Below are 23,401 nucleotides of genomic sequence, written 5' to 3'. Positions count from 1 at the left end.
ACTCCATCTACACACACTCTCTTAAAGGGAGAGCTTGCAATTCCAACACAGTGCTCTGTGCACCACATTTATGTTTAGAGTTGAGTGATCATATTTGCCTAATTACCTTAAGGCCCTATCTGTTCTTGCCCTGGAACCATGTTTAAGTGGAGTTCAGCCTTAAGGCTTGTCTACACTGGCACTTTACAGCACTGCAACTTTCTCGCTCAGAGGTGTGAAAAAACACCCCCCGAGTGCTGCAAGTTTCAGCATTGTAAAGTGCCAGTGTAGAAGTGCACCAGCGCTGGTAGCCGCACTCCCAGTGCTGGTAGCTATTCCCCTCATGGGGGTGGGTTTTTTTTTATAGTGCTGGGGTGCCGCACCTACACAACCATGTTAAAGCACTGCCACGGCAGTGCTTTAACGTTGCTAGTGAAATCATGCCCACAGATACCGCAAGATGGGGGTATAATACTGTTAGCTAGCCTTTGTGGGAAAGGCGGCTTCTTCATTTTAGAAGGGTTTACCTCTAGGTTCAGGAAAACCAGTACAGCCATAAACAGAGGGCCAGGCTACACAAGTTGTGCTGTAATTCTGGTGTTTGATAGGCTGAGTTCAAACTGTGCTTAAACCTATGGACACTGAACTTTACTTTAAGAAATATATTTTCTGGCTTGGTGACATAAGGGAATTTTTAAGAAGCATTAACTTTATTTTTAAAGAGTCCGTTTTTATGCTTATTCTAATTCTCATGTGTTATGTCCTACCTGAGGCACGATGCCTGACAAGGTACTCCATACATGGGCCAATAGCCAAGAATGTAATCCCTTCATGTGACACATCTTCCCAGGTGTCTCCCAAAAAAATCTTACAACTATACTTACTGACCTATAGTAGTTCTGTCATTTCTATTAGGTAGTTTAGTTTAATTTCTTTCCCCTTGGAGACCATGCTCACTTAAAAACACATGATTTATCTGAAAAATATACCTACCCACTTTTTTTTGTATTGTGGTAGCTCCTAGAGACATCAATCAGTGCCTTGTTATGTTTGTACATTACTTAGCACAAAAAGATGGTTCCTGCCCATTTACAATCTGAGACTAGAGATAACAGGTACATGTAAGAAGACAGATAGAGTCAGTACTAAGTACCAATGAAACAATTAATACTCAAGATTTCTTAACTTTAAATGACAGGAGCACAAATAGTTTTCAATCTTTTTCAGTTTACTTTATGTATAGTAAGTTCATTGTTGCTTCCTGTGTTGTCAGTTTGTCTGATTCCACTTTTTGGACTCTGGATCTTCCGCACCATGACATAGGAGGCATGTGGTGTATCTGCAATTATATGGGGTTCTAAAACTATAGAATGTGGCAGAGGGATTTGGAAGCGGGTGTAGCACAGAGATGGCTATTTTTAGTTTCCCTTAGACTGGCTAGAATACAATTTGACAGATAAAGGGATGTGGTCTCTGAGAAAAGGTACCTGGGCTTACCTCTTTCTATTAGACAGGACACTTACATCTCATTGTTTTGTGAAAAATTAGGCCATGCTTCTAATTTCATCCCCTGTAATTCAGTTTATTACAACATATGGCAGTAATGAATATGTGGTGGTTCTGTTTGTAGAAAGGGATGATTATTCAATATAAAATCATTCTCTTGAGGTTCACAATAGCTAAACTGGTCATGTGCCAAGCATAAAAGAATTACCATCTGTTCAAATGGGTCCTTGATGACTTGACGGGCTGCAGCATGGTAAAATTTTTAGCTTTGTGTGATTGTCTGAGAGTATAGTGTAGCAGGGCTGTTTTTGTATTTAAATGAATGCCCGTTAAGTATTAACAGACTTTTGAAGTAAGAGTGGAAATCTTCTTCAGTACTGACAGCCCTGTTTGGGCAGTTTTTTTGAAGGCTTTGCCTTCTTGCATATACATGACTATGGCTTGACTTTTGCGGCACTTATAATTTGGCTCGGATTCGTGAGGGTGATGAATGGAAGACAGAGTTCCAGTTTCAGCATGGCCATTTTGAGTATCTGGTGATTCTTTGGTCTTTCAAACACCCCAAACACTTTTCAGCATTTCGTTAATAATATTTTTAGGGACATTTTAGATCGAATACCTCAACAACGTTCTTATTTTCAGAAAACCAGCTCTTCCATGACGAACACTTTCGCCTAGTACTGGAACTTCCCTGTGAGCATTGGCTATATTGCAAATCTAGAAAAATTTGAATGGAATCCATGGAATTTCTAGGTTATAGAGACTTGCCCCGATGGCATCAGTGTGGATCCTAGAAAAAAGTATCTGTGATCACAAATTGGGTAACCCTAAGAAATGTGCATCAAGTACAAAGTTTCCTTGGATTTCCAAATTTTTTTACCAAGATTTTCTTAAGGATTTTGCTGGACTGGTGTCCCAAAGACTAGACTGCTCTTGAAGAATGCTCCATTTGCCTGGACATGGGAAGTTTGGTCAATCTTTGATCACTTAAAGGAGGCATTTACGTCAGCGCCTAGATTTGGTGAAATCTTTATAGTTGAGGTGGAAGTATCCAATATGCCAGTTGGAGCTGTATTATCACAATGACGTGGACCCTGGAACTTATTCCATCCATGTGCATTCTACTCCTTTAAGCTCAAAGAAAGAGTTACAAGATCTGTGATAAAGTACTAATCTCTATTAAAGCTGCCTTTGAAGAATGGCACCACCATCTTTCGGGTGCCCAACTTCCAGTCCAGATATCTACAGATCATAAAAATTTGGGATATCTGCATGCTGAAAAGACCCTGAACCAGTGTCAAATCTGATGGTCTTTATTCTTCTGCAGATTTAACCCAGAATGGCAAGCCAGTTGCATTCTCTTTTAAGAGGGAATAGCTAGGAGAAAAAGCTCGAGCTCGAGCTCAAAAATATTCTACAATCCTCAAATCTTGTAATTTTGCCAATGCCCTAGTACATGGGATTTGTTGCCCCACCTCCAATCCTCCTCATTCTATGACCAATTTGTGGTGGAAGGCATGTTGACTCAGAATGTTGCCAGTGACCAACCTCCTAAGCTGTCTTCCTTTATTTTAAAGGCTGCATCTGTTTTCCACAGGGACACCCAAGCTTGGAGTACGTAAACTTTATGGTGATTCTCTTCTGGTGGTCACTCTAAACCATGGATACTAGTTTCTCTAAATATCTGGGGGTCAAAGATGCAGACCTTCATCTTCTATATTAACTCCTCCAATGTTTTCTCTTGAACAGAGGCCCGCTGCGTGAAACATATTTGGGAATCATACCTTTATGAACCCCATCCCAATCCTGGTCATTCATCTCCATGAATTTTTATCATTGATCTATCCAAACTGGATCAATCCAAATTGGGACTAAAATGGTCCACTTTTATCTTGAATCCCAGGATCTCCATTTTTTTTTTTTTTTTAAACTCATGTTTAAACTCCCCGGGCTAGCATCATCATCAACTGGTGCACACAATTCATTTCCCATTTGTGGCTAGGACTTCTTAAATTGCTGAATGTTAAGCTACATCCTGCCTCTGCCTACCATCCTCATACCGATGGGCAGACATAAGAACATAACATAAGAACACCCATACTGGTTCAGACCAATAGTCCAATCTAGTCCAGTATCTTGTCTGACCGTGGCAAGTGCCAGATGCTTCAGAGGCAATGAACAGAACAGGGTAATGTTGAGGAATCCATCCCCTGCTGTTCAGTCCCAACTTCTGGCAGTTGGAGGTTTAGGGACACTTGAAACATTGGGTTGCATCCCTGACCATCTTGGCCAATAGCCATTGTCCTTCATCGTCTGCTCAACACAACAGTTGTCTGGCTCCTCACCCACGAGGTTCTGCGTTGTGTTCTCAGAATACACACCTGATGTTGCTTCAGCTGAACCTGAATCTGTTGTGAGTGTTACCTTGTTCCATGGCAATAGGTAACTATATTGGTGAACTTATTACATTTAGTAAAGAAAATAAATTTTTTGTGTTCTCAATGGTAGTTTAGTAACATTAAGGCTGCTCCCACTTTTTGTTCTTTTATTTTAAGACAAAAGTAGCTCATTGATTTGGTTCAAAGAAGCCCATTTAGGTTTTGAAATATAGGCCAGCTATGGTATATTGGCACAGAGAGATTCTATTAGCTTATTAGTCAGAGTTAAGCTAGCTTTTGAAAATTGATATAAAGCAAACATCTAATGTTTCAGCATTCAAGTGCAGTATGATGGGAGTAGGGTTACATTTTACAAATGTAGGCCCTGGAATAGAGAAAAAATAAAGTAAAGGTGGTATGTCATCCATTTGGCCTTCAGATTGCCATGTTTTCTGACTGTCCACAAAGGGATGTGTGGCCAAAGCCCTTGATCTTTTTTGCTAAAATTCCTGGAGGAAAAGAAGCATAAAATGAATTATATACAATAGTGATCCTCAAATCTTCTGTTTAGCAAATTGGGGAAAGTTCCGTGATGACACTTTAAAATGGCTCACTCCACAACACAGGAAAACTTCTATTCAGTTTTTGGTAGGGAGATCTATAGTTTTAAATAATCACAAATCTGAGGCAGTAATTAGTTCTCTCTCTAACTGAAGTTGTACTGAAAGAAATGATAGGTTTCAGAGTGGTAGCCATGTTAATCTGTATCAGCGAACAGAACGAGGAGTACTGTGGCACCTTAGAGACTAACACGCCACACGATCCATTGTCTACAGCCAAGCTCTAAGATACAATCACAGTTTCTCCAATCCCTCAGACAGAGACAAACACCTACAAAATCTCTATCAAGCATTCTTACAACTACAATACCCACCTGCTGAAGTGAAGAAACAGATTGACAGAGCCAGAAGAGTACCGAGAAGTTACCTACTACAGGACAGGGCCAACAAAGAAAGTAACAGAACGCCACTAGCTGTCACCTTCAGCCCTCTCCAGTACAACATCAAGGATCTACAGCCTATCCTGAAGGACGATCCCTCACTCTCACAGATCTTGGGAGACAGGCCAGTCCTTGCTTACAGACAGCACCCCAACCTGAAGCAAAAACACTAACCCAGGAACCTATCCTTGCAACAAAACCCGTTGCCAACTGTGTCCACATATCTATTCAGGGGACACCATCATAGGGCCTAATCACATCAGCCACACTATCAGAGGCTCATTCACCTGCACATATGCCATCATGTGCCAGCAATGCCCCCCTGCCATGTATGTTGGCCAAACTGGACAGTTTCTACACAAAAGAATAAATGGAAACAAATCAGACGTCAAGAATTATAACATTCAAAAACCAGTTGGAGAACACTTGAATCTCCCTGGTCTCTCAATTACAGACCTAAAAGTCGCAATATTACTACAACAACAAAACTTCAAAACCAGACTCCGAGAGACTGCTGAATTGGAATTAATTTGCAAACTGGACACCATTAAATTAGGCTTGAATAAAGACTGGGAGTAAATGGGTCATTACACAAAGTAAAACTATTTCCCCATGCTTACTCCCCCAACCCTGCTATTATTCTCACCTTCTTGTCAACTGTTAGAAATGAAAAGGAGGATATGCATCTGAGGAAGTGAGCTGTAGCTCACGAAAGCTTATGCTCTAATAAATTGGTTAGTCTCTAAGGTGACACAAGTCCTCCTTTTCTTTTTGCGAATACAGACTAACACGGCTGCTACTCTGAAACCTGTTAGAAATGAGCCATCCTGATTATCACTACAAAAGGTTTTTTTTCCTCCTGCTGATAATAGCTCACCCTAATTGATGACTCTCGTTATAGTGTGTGTGTGTGTGTGTAGCAACACTTTTTTTCATATTCTCTGTCAGTGTGTCTATCTTATCTATCTTCCTACTGTATTTTCCGCTGCATGCATCCGATGAAGTGGGTTTTAGCCTACGAAAGCTTATGCTCAAATAAATGTGTTAGTCTCTAAGGTGCCACAAGTACGCCTCGTTCTTTTTGTTGAAAGAAATGACTATCAGTTGCGCATTCTCCCTGACCTGGAGGGTAGAAGTAGTAATCTGACGTTACCTGTCTGTTTTCTCTGGCATCCTCCATCTACCAAGAGACAGCATTTGTTTAAAGAGAGTTCTAAATTTGGTTTAAACACTGTTTATATTTACATGTCTTCCTTAGCAAATGTATACACGTAAGTTACACATACATGGCCCTGATCCTGAAACCATAAGTATGCGGGTGGGATGTTACATTTAGAGTCCTATTGAAGATAGTGAGGATTGGTGAAGGCGCAACAGTCTGCTTGTATGATACCAGTTGCAGGATTAGGGCCCATATTTAAAGCAATGTTCTGTAATCAGGCTAGCATTGATAAGTCCAAAGTGTGCAAAATACTGAATAAAGAGTGGCTATTATAGATGGAAATAGATTCACAGACGATGAGCCCTGGAAAATCCATGCCCCGAGCAATGCAGTTATACCGACCAAACTCCCGGGGTAGACGGTGCTATGTTGACAGGAGGGCTTTGGCCATCGACCAGGGAGGTGGATTAACTATGCTGACAGGAGAAGCTCACTGCAGCACTGTAAGCAAGGCAAGCCCTAAGGCCAGAAGGGATCATCATGATCATCTACTCTGACTTCCTGTAAACACAGGCTGTAGGATGGGGGCGGGCAAACTTTTTGGCCTGAAGGCCTCATCGGGTTTCTGAAATTGTATGAAGGGCCGGTTAGCGGAGGCTATGCCTCCCCAACCAGCCAGGCATGGGCCAGCTACCACTCCCTGTTCCCAGACAGCCCCCCGGGGACTCCTGCCCCATCCACCCACCCCACCCCTGCCGCTCCTGTCCCCTGACAGCCCCTGGAACCCCCACCCCTAACTAACCCCTGCCCCATCCAACCACCCCTTCTCCCTGACCGCTCCTGGACCCCTCGCCCCCAACTGCCCCCCCACCCCATTCAACCCCCCCCTTCCTGACTGCCCCCCGGGACCCCTGCCCCCATTCAACCACCCTGTTCCCAGCCCTCTGACTGCCCTGACCCCTATCCATGCCCCTGACCACACCCCTGAACTCCCCTGCCCTCTATCCAACCCCCACCCCTGCTCCCCGCCCCCTTACCACTGCCTGGAACACCGGTGGCTGGCGGCGTGGCTGCACCAGGACAGGCAGCCGCGCAGCACAGAGCATCAGGTCAGGCTGGGCTCTGCAGCCCCGCCGCCAAGAGCATTGTGTTGCGTGGCTGCAGGGGAGCGGCCGGGGGCAAGCCTCCTGGGCCAGGAGCTCAGGGGCCGGCCAGAACGGTCCTGCGGGCCGGATGTGGTCCCTGGGCCATAGTTTGCCCCCCTCTGCTGTAGGACTTCCTTGAATTAATTCCTGTTTGAACTAGAGCATATCTGTTAGAAAATCTTGATTTAAAATTGACCTGTGAAGGAGGATTTTCCACAAACCTTGACAAATTGTTCTAATGGTTAATTACGCTCACTTTAAAAAAAAAAAAAAAAGTACTTTATTTCTGGTCTGAATTTGTCTAGCTTCAACTTTTCCAGGATTACATCTTGTTATACCTTTGCTATATTGAAGAGCCTTATATTATCGAATATTTATTCCTCATGTAGGAAAACTCATATAAACTATAATCAAGTCACATCTTAATCTTTTTTTTGTTAAAATGAATATGTTGACCTTAATCTTTCATCATGAGGCATGTTTAACTATCTTTCAAGCATTCTAGAGACTTTTATCTCTACCTTATGCATTATCAACATTTCTTGAATTCAGACATCAGAACTGGCCATAGTATTCCAATGCCAGTCACCAATGCCAAACACAGAGGTGATGTAACTTCCTTACTCCAACTTATTTCCTTCTTTATATATCTAAAGATTGCATTTGCCCTTTTGGCCACGGTGTTGCTCTTGGAGCTTATGTACAGCTAATTCTCCATCATGATACCCAAGTTCTTGGAGACTCACTGCTTCAGGATAATTCCCCCTCCTGTAAGTGTGGCCTTCATTCTTTGTTCCTACATGTGTGACTTAACATTTCGGCTGTATTGAAATACATATTGGTTGCACCCAGCTCACCAAGTGACACAGATTGTTGTGTATCTGTGATGTGTCCTCTTTATTATTTACTACTTACCTAATCTGTGTCATTGATTTTGGGGGGTTTTCTGGGTCATTGATAAAAATAATGTAGCATAGGGCCAAAACCCAATCCCTGTAGGACCCACTAGAAACATACCTGCTCAAAGATGGTTGCTGCTTACAATTACATTATGGGACCAATCAGTTCGCTGGCTTTTAACCCATTTAATATGTGCCATGTTAATTTTGTATCATTCTAGTTTTTTAATCAAAATGTCATATGGTATCAAATCAAATGTCTTACAAACCACTAAGTATACTACATGAACACAGTTATATTTAGCAGCCAATTAACCCCCTTTTAATCTTTAAGTCCTATATCAGTTGTTCCATTATTTTGCTAAGATGTGACTTGCTTGCTGACAGGCCTATAAGTATTCTGTTCCTCCCATTTACCTTTTAAAAATATTGGTATAACAGTAGCTTTCTTCTGGAACTTCCCCAGAGTTCCAAGACTTTTTGAAAATCAACATGAACAGTCGAGAGCTCCTTGGCCAGCTTGTGTGTGTGTGTGTGTTAACTCTTGGGTACAGATTATGCTGATCTTGATTTTTAAAATTTCTAACTTTAGGAGGTGCTGTTTAACATCCTCTTGAGTTGTTTTTGGAATAGAAAGTGTTTAATCATGACATAAGACTGCATCATCTGGCTTTTTCCTAAATACAAAAGAAAAATATGTATTGAACACCTTTTCCTCTTTCTGCATTTTTATTGACTGTTAGCATTTCCATTCCATAGGCCAATATCATTATTAAGATTCTTTTTTATTCCTAATATACTTAACTCTGCTGGCTGTAGATTTTGCCAAGCATCCTTTTGCTTCCCTTATCAATTTTTTGCAATTCCTAGTTTCTGATTTATATTCATTTCTGTCAACTTCCCCTTTCTTCTGTTTATGTGGTGGGGTTTTTTGCTGTTTGTTTTTAAATTGCTGCTTTTATTTCCTCTCTAAGCCACATTGTTTTTTTAACCAGTGTGACCTTCCTTCCCAGGTGAGGCTTTCTGGGCATCCAGTAAAATATTGTACAGTTCCCAATTATCATTCATGTTTTTCTGTTCATATTCTTTCTCCCAAATGTCATGGCTCATAATTGTGAAATGCTTCATGGGTAGGTTTCTAAACTTGTCTACAGTGTGATTTGTAATCTGTTAGCTGGGCAAATCTGGATAGGCAAACAGACTATTAAACATGTTTGTTTAAAATGGTTCCATTAGTCCTGTTTAGTTGCCAATGGGCACACAGAGTCTTTAACTTCTTAACCATGACTTGGAAGAATAGTATTAAATTTATATTCCATGTTTTGAAGATGAAGTTTAACTCCAGATTGTATAATTCAATGAAGGCACTTCTGTACCATTTAAGTATATTTTTAAAACTTGTACTTTTTAAAAATGACCTAATGTTTTGAAACATGCATCTTGGGGGGCTTACTCCAAAAATAGAAAATGATCCTTCACAAGATGCCGAAAATACTCCAAAATTAACAATTTTCAGCTCTTTAAAAATACTTTGGTAGAAGAGACTGATGATTCCTCTTAGAAGTCTTGCTCATATCCAGGATTGTGAAAAGTCAGAGAAGGCCAGATCTTTGAACATTTTAAAAGGAATTGTTTCTCAAAAGCCATAATCTGCAAAAACTTTTCTTCTGAAAATAGAGACCACAAATCTGTGTTTATATTTTGACTCTTGGGAGTTGGAATTTAAAATTTTAAAGGGTCTTTCAGGAAGAGGTGAAGGCTAGCTATGCTTTTATCTTATGAGAGTATGTAGGTACAATAACGTGTTCAATGCTGAGGATTTTTTTAAACAGACTTGTGTATAGTATAAGCCTTCAATGTAAATAATTTATATTTGTAATCAACTCTAAGTACATTACTTTTATTACTTCATCAGAATACTACATTTTACAGTGCAATAATATGAATGTCTTTACTATGTTTTTTTTTATTGCAATAGTCATGATGTCCAAATATCCTGTAGAAGTAGTTAAACACTTCACATTTGGTTTTTTACATGAAAAATAAAGGTTCATTTAATCTTATTGAAAGAAATTACTTGTGTGTGAGCTTCTCCCACTGCCCTCCTAATGGATGCAACTGGAACTGATTCAGTCCCTATACCAGTCACTGCTAATGAAGATTCTCTTCTAGCTCAAGTGGTAAGAGCCTGTGCTTCTGAACCAGAAGGATCTGAATTCTATCTGTAGTATCTCTCCTTTTTGAGAGGACATGGGCTCCAGTATAGTAACAGCTGTAAAGACCTATGTGGTCCTGAAGTTAGTAATACTATTGTAATACTTGCTAGAATTTATGGGTATATCAAGGAATTAGTATGTCAGTTACAATAATCATTACATTAGTCTGCTTAAAATTTCAGAAAGATAATCTAGAGGTGCTAAAGGTCTTGGATTAGAAATCCTGTTCCATGGCTCCAAACTATCTTTGAAATTGGAGGCTGAACTCAGTTGAAAGAGTTCTTAGCAGAGCTGCTTTCAATCCTGATTTTAAGAAGAGACAGATTAGAAGGCTTTCGATGTTTTTGTTATATTAACTGTCAATTGGTTGCCTTTATCAAGTGTTTGCAGACTGCTGGCAGAATGTATTCAGACAGGGATTCAGAGACAACCTTTGATGAGGACTCTCAGCCGAATGATGAGGTAATGCCCTACAGTGATGATGAAACAGAAGATGAATTGGAGAGTCCGTCTGCAGTTGAATTAGAGCAAAACCGAATCAACAGAGAGGCTGAGGAGAGCAGAGAACCAGTTAAGAAAGGTAATAGTATGAGAAATTGTATCGAACTAACTATTGAATATAAAGGTTCAGAGGATTGTTCAGTGTACCAGATATGCATAGATTGCTAAATTTGTTCAGTTTATTTTCAAATTTAAGAATATACTCAATACTTTCTCCCTGGGTAGATCTACATAGATTAATAGAAAATGCAGTTAACCAGTGGAAACTAGAAAGTTAATCCACATTCATCTACAAAATCAGATCCCACTACAGCTATTTGGGCCCAGTAAAGTGGCTTCACACTGTGATCTGAGGTCATCAAATATGAGCTTGATCAGATCCAGTCTATTTATTCAGAAAAGTTCACAAACTGATGGACTGTTACTCCTGAACCTTTCACATGATTTCAGATTTATTGCTAGCCTTCCACTAGTTTTTTTTTAGCAATTTTATTTAATTTTGTTTCTGGGTTAGCGGCAGATAGGTCAATTCCACAAACTGTTGTGGGTGATGCTGACATCAGGTGCTCTAAGGAGAGGGATTGTTCTTTGGATAGTACCTGACACATTTTGGGTGCCCTCACGGTTTGAAATAATAAATGTAATACACAGGTACCTGGAAGATTGACACAAAAATTGTCAAGATGAATGGCTAGAGTCTGTTTGTCTTTTACTGTTGGCTTTGACATCTGCCTCTAGAGAATAAACAGAAGCATTTAATACACGGATTAATTTTTTCACTAAGTAGGTTGCTTCTGAAACATTTCTACTCATTAAAGACTTAATTTACATGTAATGGAAGCAAAGAAAGCATGTAGATCTGGTGTTAATATCTACTAGTGCAAATGAGAGATGCACATGCTTTAAGTTTCAAGAGCTAAACAGTTTTCTAAATGACTTTTAACAAGTTGTCACTGCCAGCTGGAGACTTAAACTAAAAATAGCAGTTCAAAAATATTTTTCATCTTGAAGTAGTCTTCTTGATGGATTTTATGCTTCTCTTCATGGCCTCTAGAGACTAAATCATGAATCAGCACTGTTGTCCCACTTTTGCTACTAGAATGTGTTCTAGCAGCAGTTTCTGATTCTGACATCTGAGTGTCAGGATATGGAAGGTATTTCTAGCAGCACTGGAAATTAGACATTGCTGGCTATCTTTAGTTTGTCATTCAGCAATGACATGGTCAGCAATGTTGGTATCTAATTCAAGCATTTAATAATTTAAACTTCAAAGCTAACGTAATTTCATGATCATAGAATCATAGAATATCAAGGCTGGAAGGGACCTCAGGAGGTCATCTAGTCCAACCCCCTACTCAAAGCAGGACCAATCCCCAACTAAATCATCCCAGCCAGGGCTTTGTCAAGCCTGATCTTAAAAACTTCTAAGGAAGGAGATTCCACCACCTCCCTAGGGTAACCCATTCCAGTGCTTCAGCATGCTCCTAGTGAAAAAGTTTTTCCTAATGTCCAACCTAAACCTCCCCCGCTGCAACTTGAGACCATTACTCCTTGTTCTGTCATCTGGTACCACTGAGAACAGTCTAGATCCATCCCCTTTGAAACCCCCTTTCAGGTTGTTGAAAGCAGCTATCAAATCCCTCCTCATTCTTCTCTTCTAAATAATCCCAGTTCCCTCAGCCTCTCCTCATAAATCATGTGCTCCAGTCCCCTAATCATTTTTGTTGCCCTCCGCTGGACTCTCCAATTTTTCTACATCCTTCTTGTAGTGTGGGGCCCCAAACTGGACAGTACTCCAGATGAGGCCTCACCAATGCCAAATAGAGGGGAATAATCATGTCCCTCAATCTGCTGGCAATGCTCCTACTAATACAGCCGAAAATGCCGTCAGCCTTCTTGGTAACAAGGGCACACTGTTGACTCATATCCAGCTTCTCGTCCACTGTAACCCCTACGTCCTTTTCTGCAGAACTGCTGCCTAGCCACTCAGTCCCTAGTCTGTAACTGTGAGTGGGATTCTTCTGTCCTAAGTGCAGGACTCTGCACTTGTCCTTGTTGAACCTCATCAGATTTCTTTTGGCCCAATCCTCCAATTTGTCTAGGTCCCTCTGTATCCTATCCCTACCCTCCAGCGTATCTACCACTCCTCCCAGTTTAGTATCATCCGCAAATTTGCTGAGAGTGCAATCCACACCATCCTCCAGATCATTTATGAAGATATTGAACAAAACCGGTCCCAGGACCGACCCTTGGGGCACTCCACTTGATACCGGCTGCTAACTAGATATGGAGCCATTGATCACTACCCGTTGAGCCCGACAATCTAGCCAGCTTTCTACCCACCTTGTAGTGCATTCATCCAGCCCATACTTCCTTAACTTGCTGACAAGAATACTGTGGGAGACTGTATCAAAAGCTTTGCTAAAGTTAAGGAATAACATGTCCACTGCTTTCCCCTCATCTACAGAGCCAGTTATCTCATCATAGAAGGCAATTAGATTAGTCAGGCATTACTTGCCCTTGGTGAATCCATGCTGACTGTTCCTGATCACTTTCCTCTCCTCTCCTCTAAGTGCTTCAGAATTGATTCCTTGAGGACCTGCTCCATGATCAATGGGGGAAGTTCATACTTCTTCCTTTTGGCTGCAGATGTTTCAGTCTGGTTGCAGATTCAACAAGGCGAAAGTGCATTTGTTTACATGAGAGCGATATTTACGGCCATGTTGGCTAGACTTTCTATGCTCATCTTCGTTTCCTTTGCTCTGGTTAATAAAGTCAACTCTCTCTGCTTAATTTGCAGAATCTGTGGAATGTACCAAACTAGGTTAGTCTAGAGGTTATCTGTTGTCAGGTAGTGCTACAGAAATCTCATCCTTGTTGCTTTTTCTCAATAGAGAGGATTTTCATTTAGTTTTCTTAGAAGTTGAATCCTTAATTAACAGCTTTTCTTTTCCTCAATGAAGAGTGTAAAATAAGAACCCTTCCAAGTAGTCTGAATAATAAGTCTTTCCCCTCAACCAGGTTTCACTCACTTATTACTTAATTCAGAATTCTCCTCATTGTCCAGTCACCCATAGTCCTCCTTCATTAGCATCAGTCAAGGTTACCACTAGAGTCAACACTTGTCAGTGGACCTTCTTATGACAAGTGCGTTCATAAACACATATTGCTGTTCAGGACAGCACTTTAATCAGGTGAGGGGACAAGCCTGTCGTAATCAGGTCTGCTTGCACTTTTTTTTTTTTTTTTTGCAACTGGTTTGGCTGATCAGTAATACAATCTATTTTAGAACCTCAGTTTTCTTACAGTAGGGTTTATTGTGATCATGTAGTCCGACCTCCTGTGTAATACAGGCCACGAAACTGCCCCAAAGTAATTCCTAGAGCAGATCTCTTAGAAAAAACATCCAATCTTTTGCTGAATGGCCAAAACATAAGGTGCCCATTTATTGCTGGTGCTCTTGTTATAATTCTGTCTCAATGATAGTAGTTTGAGAAAAAAGGATTAAGAGAACGGACTGGAAGCTAGTATATCTATCCTGCAATTATTGCCAATCTTTTCTCTATTTGAAACAGGTCAGTCAGGTTGCACTTGGCTGACTATATTGACTAGGAAGCTGCTTTAAAAAAGCATATATTTCCCCACCCTGTGGGGCAGACCTGCAGGAGTTCCCTGATAGTGTGGGACAGGGTTCAGTTAGGTTACTGTACCATGCGTCTGCTTGTGGGATTCCCAGAGCTACTGGGTATAGTTCAGCACCCTTGTTGCTCCACACTCACGCACGTATAGCATGAAGAATAATCCGAGCAAGAAGGATTGTTGATCAGAGATGCCATTATCTTGTCTGTGGGACTGTGTGTAGAGGGAGACTGTTGCAGGTGCAGAATCTAGAAAAATGGTCTAATACTGGCTTGGCCTCACTCACACTGGGCAGGCAAATTGTTTGTTTGAAAATCAGTTTAAAACCTGTTAGACAAGTTGAGCAAAGTTTAGGCAGGGCCTAAATGACTGGATTTTTAGGTGCCGGGAGCAAGGTAGGTAGTGGTACCAACAATATGGGCCTGAGGGCAGGAGTGGAAACTGGAGGATAGTGGAGGAAAAGGGTTAGACAGTGAATAGAGAGAACATGAAGGCCTAGAATATACTGAGTGTGTGAGAACTGGACTGAACATATAAGGGGTGGAGTGAGGCAGTTGAGCAAGGGGAAGGGACAAAATGACACAATGGGGCAAGGAGTGGACTGGTTAGACTGCAAAGGCAGCACGGAGGGAAGCTAAGGAACCATCTGTATGAAGTACTTGTAGTGCATGTAACCAGACAATCCCCTTCTCACAGGAACTGCTTAACCAGTTCTAAATTCACATCTCCATGCCAGAGACAAGGTGGGTGAGGTAATATTTTATTGGACTAACTTCTTTTGGAGAAAGAGACAAGCTTTTGAGCTACACAGAGCTCTTCTTCAGGTCTGGGCATCTCAGGCATACCAGAGTGTCCAGGCCTAAAAAAATGTGGATTGCAAAACCCTGGCATAGCATAATGCCACTCTGGGATGTAAAAGGCTCCTTGGACTTTTTTTTTTCTTTTTGACACAGAGTTTCTGCTGGACACAAAGCAACTCAATAGCAGGAAAAATATTTCTTCATTGTTGAACCTGCACTTTATTGCTGTAAAACTCTTGGTTGTTATGTTAGCAATTCCGCAAAAGTTAGAACTAGCTGAAAGTCAGAGACTTAAAGATGAACTGTATAGGATTTTTAATGAAACTGGGATTGGGCCCTTCTCTAAGATCTAGACAGGTGGTCAGAAAGGGGTGGACATTTAAATTCTGCTTGTTTTTTATCTTAGAAATATTGGGGATGTCAAGTCTGGCTTTGCTTAGTATTGTTGGAGGATTTCTTAGGAGGTCCCAGAGGTGCATTGTGAGCTTTTTCACATTAATTAAAAGGGCAAGATCGCTCAGTCTCTGAGACACCCTCTTTTTGTTCTTTAGGCATTGGAGTTAGATGAGTGTAACAAAAGCAAAACAAAATAGTCTGATTAAAAATCTTTTCCCTTGGTTGTTTAGTTTCCAACGTCTTGTAACATAATGTCCCTAATTTTCTGCTTATCACACATTTTTTCTCCCAGAGTAGGTTAGATTTCAGTTGCTTATATAGACAAACAAACAGAATGCTTTTTTACAAAATCCTTTGAGGACTTCTTTACCAACAATACAGAAAAGAAAAAGGGTTCAGAGGCCCAACTTGATTTTTTCCATTGCATGTTGCCTTAAAAGATACCGAGGGGGTAAACCTTAAATTTTTAGACTTGTTTCCCCATCGTTGGAGCAGTCAAGTATTATGATTCATTTTGACGTGTGTGACACTCCTTTTTTTTTTTTTTTTTTCCTTTTTCTTTTTTCTTCCCCTCCCAGATTGTAGCTGGCAAGTTAAGGCAAATGATCGAAACTTCCACGAACAACCCCAGTTTAAGAAAACAACATTTCTATGCTTCAAGAAAAGCAAATATGCCGTAAGCCGTCCTCCTTTATATATAATGACTGATGTAATTTTCTTGTCAGGAGGAACACTTGTTAGTTCATGATTAAAACGTTCCAATAATTAAACAGTGTACATGTACTAGTATGCCTCTCCAATCTACAAAGGTGGGTAAGTACCATGAACGGATTAACTGAGGCACAGAATGATTTGACTAAGGGCTTGTCCACATGGTGATTTGGTGTGTGGCAACTCAGACTTTTTGAATCTACATCAAAGTTCATGATGGACCTTTTAGTGCACCATAGCGGGGTCCATCCTGTCAGTTCGTGCATGGCTAGATGTGTGCTATAGTCTGGCTTGCCATGCACTAAGTTGCTGTACACACTTGTGAGTCAAAAGCCGTTTAGAACCCAGACTTCCTGAATCCCAGAGCTGCATCCTATTCACTGGACTATGGCTTTCACTAACATTTGAATCAAATAATGTTTAAGTATTTTATTTTCAGTACTTTACTAAGGGCAGCCTTTAGGCAGACAGCATCCTGGTCAAGCCAGAATTTGGTACATCTTCAAAATAAATGATTATCTATTTCCAAATGCTTAAGTACAATGGAGTCGTCTTGTTGTTCATAGAATATCAGGGTTGGAAGGGACCTCAGGAGGTCATCTAGTCCAACCCCGTGCTCAAAGCAGGACCAATCCCCAATTTTTGCCCCAGATCCCTAAACGGCCCCCTCAGGGATTGACCTTGCAACCCTGGGTTTAGCAGGCCAATGCTCAAACCACTGAGCTATCCCTCCCCCCTGTTGGCTTAGGTAACCCCACTCTAAATCAAACCATGTTATGGATGTATTAATAACTTTCTTAAACTATGTTTAAAACATTTTTAAAAACAGTAGGATTATTTTAAAATAAACAGTAAAGTAGTTGTGCTTGTGTGCCGTTCCGGTCTTAAATGACCAGTAGTGATATCATGGAATTTCACATTGGCCTACCTGGATTACTTTCAGGGCAATAACTTGTTTATTTTACAAATAAAATGTTTTTTCTAATTGCCACCCCTGGAAGCTCTGCCAGTATCTGAAAGTCAGTTTGGGTTATTTCTGTCTTATGCATGAACATCAGTAATAAAGATTCTGCAACTGGAACCTTTCTTACCTATTCTACAAAAACAACGAGGAGTCCGGTGGCACATTAAAGACTAACAGATTTATTTGTGCATAAGCTTTTGTGGGTTAAAAAACACACTTGTTCAGATGCATGGAGTGAAAATTACAGATACAGGCATAAATATATATTGGCACATGAAAAGAAGGGCGTTACCTTACAAGTGGAGAAACAATGCTGAAGGCCAATTCAGTCAGAGTGGATGTGGTCCACTCCCGATAATTGATGAGGAGGTGTCAATATCAAAAGAGGGAACATTGCTTTTGTAGTGAGCCAGCCACTTCCAGTCCCTATTCAAGCCCAAATTGATGGTGTTAAGTTTTCAAATGAATTGTAGGTCTGCAGTTTCTCTTTGAATATGTTTTTGAAGGTTTTTTGTTGAAGAATGGCTACTTTTAAATCTGTTGAATGCCCAGGGAGATTGAAATGTTCTCCTACTGGCTTTTGTATGTTACCATTCCTGATGTCTGATTTGTGTCCATTTATCCTTTTATGTAGAGACTGTCCAGTTTGGCCAATGTACGTGGCCGAGGGGCATTGCTGGCACATGGCATATATCACATTAGTAGATGTACAGGTGAAGGAGCCCCTGATGGGTCCCAGCCACACCATCTAGGGCTCATTCACCTGCAAATCTACTAATGTGATATATCCCATCATGTGCCACGTAAAAGGCAGTCAGCTGTAAAAGCAGTCAGCTGTAATTTGAATACCCAGAAGACAGATGTGTTGAGTAAAAGGTGCCATTCTTCATTATCACTCTTTTGATCATAACATAGCAGAGTCTAGTTAATCATTTTAGTTACATTTCAAGTTAAAGATGAGTATTTGTTACAAGTGTTGGGTTTGTAATCAGTACAGTTCCCTATTCTCGGAACATGGGTAATATTGACATTGGCAGTACAAGCTTCCCCATCCTGCTTTGCGCTATGTAACTCAGTCCTGCTCAGAAGGGACAGTCTTTGTGGCTGAGTAAGTAATTCAGAGTCCGTTTCCATTCAGCTGTAGCTTCTCAGGCCAGGTCTAAACTATAAATTTTTGCCGACACAGCTACGTTGATCAAGGTTTTGAAGAGATGTGATTCCTGACCCGATATACCTGTGCTAGTAAAAGCCCTAGTGTAGATGCTGTTATAGTGGGCGAAACTGTGCTTTATATATTAGGATTGATGTAGATTTCTTCGCAGGAGGAACATTATGTTTACGCTTGGAACATTTTATCAAAACTGCTTTTATAATTTTTTGGAGGGGGAGGATGGGGCTGGGATTGGAACAAACTATATTGGCAAACATGTAATTTTATTGCATTAACATTAGGAAAGCTTTGTTGTTCTAGGTATTCCAGTATAAAAACCTGTGCTTTTACTAGTACAGCTAGCGCATTTTTCACATGTACATCTGGCCTCAGTTAAAACTACCGACAAGGATATCCATTGTTCTTGTGGTCATGGAAAGAGACCAAATAATCTAGACTTGCTAGATCCTAGTAGGATATCTATCTGGTTCTAGTCCTTTCCTGCTCTTCTTTTAGGATTGTAATTAGACCATTGCACAGTCATCAGACAGGAATGACTTTTCAATTATCACTACTGACCTGGGTTCAGTTTGAAGGAGTTGCCTTTAGATAAAAACTCAGTATCCTATTTCCAATCCCTTGATTTTACATATTGCTCCAGATAATCCTTTTAAGGCATTGTCAGTTGAAGGCTAAAGCAACAAAAGGCAGCTTAGAAATAACACTAAAGCCAACAGTCCTTTTGGTTGACTTGACTAGTGATCCTTGTTAAACTGGTTTGCATGATACACTTAACTTACACGGCCATTTGTAGAGAGGGATACCATAAAGTAAAACATTTTACATGAAATGCAAATTGGATTGGAAAAGTATGCATGATATATTGCTATTTAGAATGACTTGTTTTAAATTTTTTTCTCAACAGGGGAATGCAATTAAGACCTACAAATACAATGCAATTACCTTTTTACCATTGAATTTGCTAGAACAATTTAAAAGAGTGGCCAACTTCTATTTCCTGGTTCTTCTTATTTTACAGGTAAAAATTGATTACATAATACAGACAATTATGATAAAGATAATATAAGTTCAGTTACTCAGTAATGCAGCTGAATATGACTGCTTTTTGTGACGTTGCTATCATGAAACTAAAGTGGACTTCATAAACAACTCCAGACTAATGGCTTTTAAAATTCACGAACTTTTAATACGAACTTGGAGCAATGCACTTTATTTGCATGTTAATCATTTTAGCTTGATATTTATATTTCTGCCTTGTGTACCCTGCTTAGAATACAACTAGTTACTTAGATTGTAAGCAATTTGGGGTATGGACCATCCTTTTTGTTTTAAGTTTGTATAGTACCTAGCACAATGTGGTTCTAGTCCATGACTGGAGCTCATAGGTTATGTCTTCACTGCCGGGGGGGAAGTGTATTCTTAATTCATATAGTTAACTCGGGTTAAAATAGTTGTGAAGGCATGGCAACATAAAGCCAGTGTTCACTCCCAGGATCCCATATAGACTATATTGAACTGCTAATACAAGTTAAGAGTTGCCATGCCTTCACTTCTGTTTTAATCTGAATTAGCTAACCTGATTTAAGAACACACCTTTTAAAGAGCTTAATATGCTCAAATCAGGGAATTGCATAACTTATGTTCATCATTGAGTGATGGTCCCTATTGTAGTCCACTGAGGGTTTATGCATGTGCACGGGGTGTCCAGAGCCAGAGAATTTTGGTTGGTCCGCTCATGAGCCCTGACTCACCTCGTGGTTTTGTCTGAGGTGACAAAGGGCAGGACAGATGGACTGTGTCTCCAGTTCCTTCTCGTCACCGCATAGTCTGGATCGGAACGATCAGTGTCTACTTGTGAGTGACACACTTTCACAAACAAAGTTGCATATAGTCAGTGTTTTAGAGTTTTACTGTTTTTATTGCTTTTAGATAGTGTGTGATAGTTTTAGAGTAGAATAGGTTGTTTGGAGAGCTTATTTTTTCTCCATACTCCTCCCCCCATACCCGTGCACGGATAATGGACTTTGCTGAAGACCCCAGGCTTTAACATGGGTGCCTCCTGCCTGCATTCCTTCTCGGTCAGTGACGAACATCAGCGCTGTCTCTACTGTTTGGGAGAGAACCACATTGCATCCAGATGCAATATCTGCCAGTCCTTCTTCAGCCATACCCTAGAAGGTCGGGCTCCCTGTCTACAGAGCAACTCATGGAAGTTGCCATGAGGCCTCATTCGGATCCAGGCTGGGGAACCCCCGACCCCGTACATCTGCCTGAGACAGCCAGGAGTGCCCCTCCGGCTATAGACCCCAAGTCTGGCACCAGCAGTAACACTGCTATGGATCCTGTGCCGGGGGCAGTTGAGAGGCAAGGGAGCATAGCCATAAGCATGGTGGTAAGACTTCCTCTAAGACCAAGAATGGGGACATTCCATCTACTAGCTCCCATCATAGAGAGGGAACACGTGCCAAGCCTCATAAACCATGAGAAAAGGCCTCACAAGAGGATGGAGCCGCTGGTACCAGGGGCAGAACTGCCGACACCAACAGCATCCATGCCCCCATAAGACAAGAGACTTTTCCATAATGGGGAAGTCCACCGCTCCGATGCCAGTACCAAGTACGGAGAAGGTGCCCTTCACTTTTGGGAGATTAGGGAGAGTGCCAGAACCCCAGGATGTGTTTGCTCTGGGGGATCCAACATCCCCACACCTGTCCACACCCTCCACCTCTAGTGATATTGTGTCTCCCCTTCAGGATATGCTGCATTTGGCACACCACACAAGTCCCATTCTGGTGATCTACATACTTCCCCTGTTGCCAACAGTATCGCCTATGGAAAACGTCTCCTAATTCTTATCTTCAGATGAGTCGGATAATGGGCAGGGTCAGTCCATACCATACCACCACGAGAACTAATACAGGAAGCCATCTATACCATGGCAGTATCTTCTGCTGCAGCCGCCACAGAGCCATTGGTTTCCCACACCGTGGGGTCCACCACAACACCCACTGGATCCATCATGCTGGCCCAGTTGGGAACCTTAGCCCCTTTATCCTCTTTAAGAGCCAAATAGTCAGCAAGGGAGACTTCACCAATTTTCCCATTTCATGCACCTTCTAGCAGATACTCGACACTGGTGATGGAGGAAGAGTCACTCAGCCCAGTTCTGATAGTACCGATGGACAGGAAAGATTTCTGTCTTCCTCTCTGGATGTGGCAGTGGCTTGAGCATCCCCTTCACCCCCAGATAACTTCCACCAGTTTCAGGATCTCCTATGGAGGATGGCAGGGGAGCTTTACATCCCTCTGGAGAAGGTGTAGGATACCCAACGTCAGCTCTTGGACATCCTTCACTCGTCGGCATCAGATCTGCACCACCTGGTGCTCTGCCCAATCTCCCAAGAGTTAAGGGCACCCTCTCTGTACTCAGTACTGGCGTTGGAGTAGTGGACTTCTCCACAGTGGAAAGGTCTCATCTTATGGGCACTTTTTTTTCCCGAAGGGTAGAGTTGCATTGCCTATCAATGAAGCTATACTTGAGCCAGCTGGGACATTTTAGCACATTCTGACCAGGTGTACACCTACCCCCAAAGGGAACTGAGAAGCATTATGTGCCTGCTAAAGGGCCTGAGTTTCTGTTCTCACTCTCCCATCTCCCAATTCTCATGGTCCAGGTGGTGACGAAGCATTCCAGGCAACATCTCCCACGCTTCAGTCTGTCCGATAAGGTGGGAAAGAGATTGGACCTGTTGGGCCAGAAGGTCTTTTTGTCAGAGGGCCTTCAGTTCAGGAACTACTAGGTATTGCTCACCAAGTACGATTTCCTGAACTACGTGTAAACTGGATGAATTTGCTGAAAAGATACCACAGCAAGACTGGGCCTCTTTTAAGGCTATCCTAGAAGAATGTAAACTGGTGGCAAGGACAACTCTTCAGTTAGCAATGGATGCAGCAGATATCTACTCGAGGCCCATGGCCACAGGTATAGTTATGTGCAAGGAATTGTGGCTCTGCTCCTCTGGTTTCCCCAGGGAGGTACAAAATGCCATCAAAGACCTCCTTTTCAATGAATCCCATCTTTTTAACCAAAAAACCAATGATTCCCTGCACACTCTCAAGGATTCCAGAGCTACTCTGCGTTCCTTGGGCATCTACGCATCTGCACCAAAGCATCAATTCCACTGCCCACCTGCCCCTACACAATGTTACAGGACCACCCAGTTCTTTCTCCAGAGACCCTATGAACCACTGAGAAAATGTTAGAAAACTCACAGATTGTGCCCTCTGGGACCACCTTCACAGTCTTTCACCTTCCAGAGGCAATCATCAGAGAAGAATGATTTCTGAAGACCACTAGAGAGCTGCCGACCACATTGCCTGATGCTTTTCGAATCCCTGTCACTGCTTTCATGGGTCATCTAGCGCTTCTTTTTTACACCTTGGAGTGCAATAACAATGGACAGATGGGTGCTAAGTGTCCTCTAACATGGCTATGTGATTGAGTTCATTGTGCTACCTCATCCACAGCCTCCCCGCCTCTGATCCCTCCTTATGACAGCATCCTCACCCAAAAGGTGCACTCCTTACTACAGAGAGCAGCAACAGCATGTGTCTCTACTGAATATCAAGGAACGGGCTTCTATTCCACTTACTTTCTGATACCAAAGAAAAAGGGTGGGTCAGGCCTATCCTGGACCTTCATCTCCTCAATCAGTTCATCTGAAAGCCAAAGTTTTGTATGGTCGCACTAGCAGCGATCATCCCCTCATTGGAAAAAGGCATGTAATTTACAGCTCTCAATATGTAGGAAGCCTACTTACATGTAGACATTCATCCATCCCACAGATGGTTTCTGAGGTTTATGGTCCACTCACAACATTTCCAATACAGAGTTCTTCCGTTTGGACTCTCCACAGCTCCCAGAGTTTTCACCA

General features: G+C 41.6%; 1 protein-coding gene across 2 annotated transcripts in view; it reads left to right on the top strand.

The window, feature by feature from the left end:
* ATP8B1 (ATPase phospholipid transporting 8B1) overlaps nucleotides 1-23,401 on the top strand; it is a 142,922-nt gene that overhangs the window by 49,478 nt on the left and 70,043 nt on the right. The window contains exons 2-4 of one of the 2 annotated variants that reach the window (XM_084628056.1): nucleotides 10,667-10,865; nucleotides 16,200-16,297; nucleotides 19,372-19,485. In XM_084628056.1, coding sequence (XP_084484182.1) covers nucleotides 10,688-10,865; nucleotides 16,200-16,297; nucleotides 19,372-19,485 — 390 coding nt within the window. In that variant the 5' untranslated portion in view covers nucleotides 10,667-10,687. The remainder of the gene's footprint in view (nucleotides 1-10,666; nucleotides 10,866-16,199; nucleotides 16,298-19,371; nucleotides 19,486-23,401) is intronic. The other variant, XM_084628057.1, reaches the window with a different exon arrangement.

The sequence above is a fragment of the Lepidochelys olivacea genome (assembly GCF_965140295.1).
Source record: "Lepidochelys olivacea isolate rLepOli2 genome assembly, chromosome: 5".
Classification (NCBI taxonomy): Eukaryota; Metazoa; Chordata; order Testudines; family Cheloniidae; genus Lepidochelys; species Lepidochelys olivacea.
Note: the sequence above shows the minus strand (reverse complement) of the source record. Positions and strands in the feature narration are given on the sequence as shown.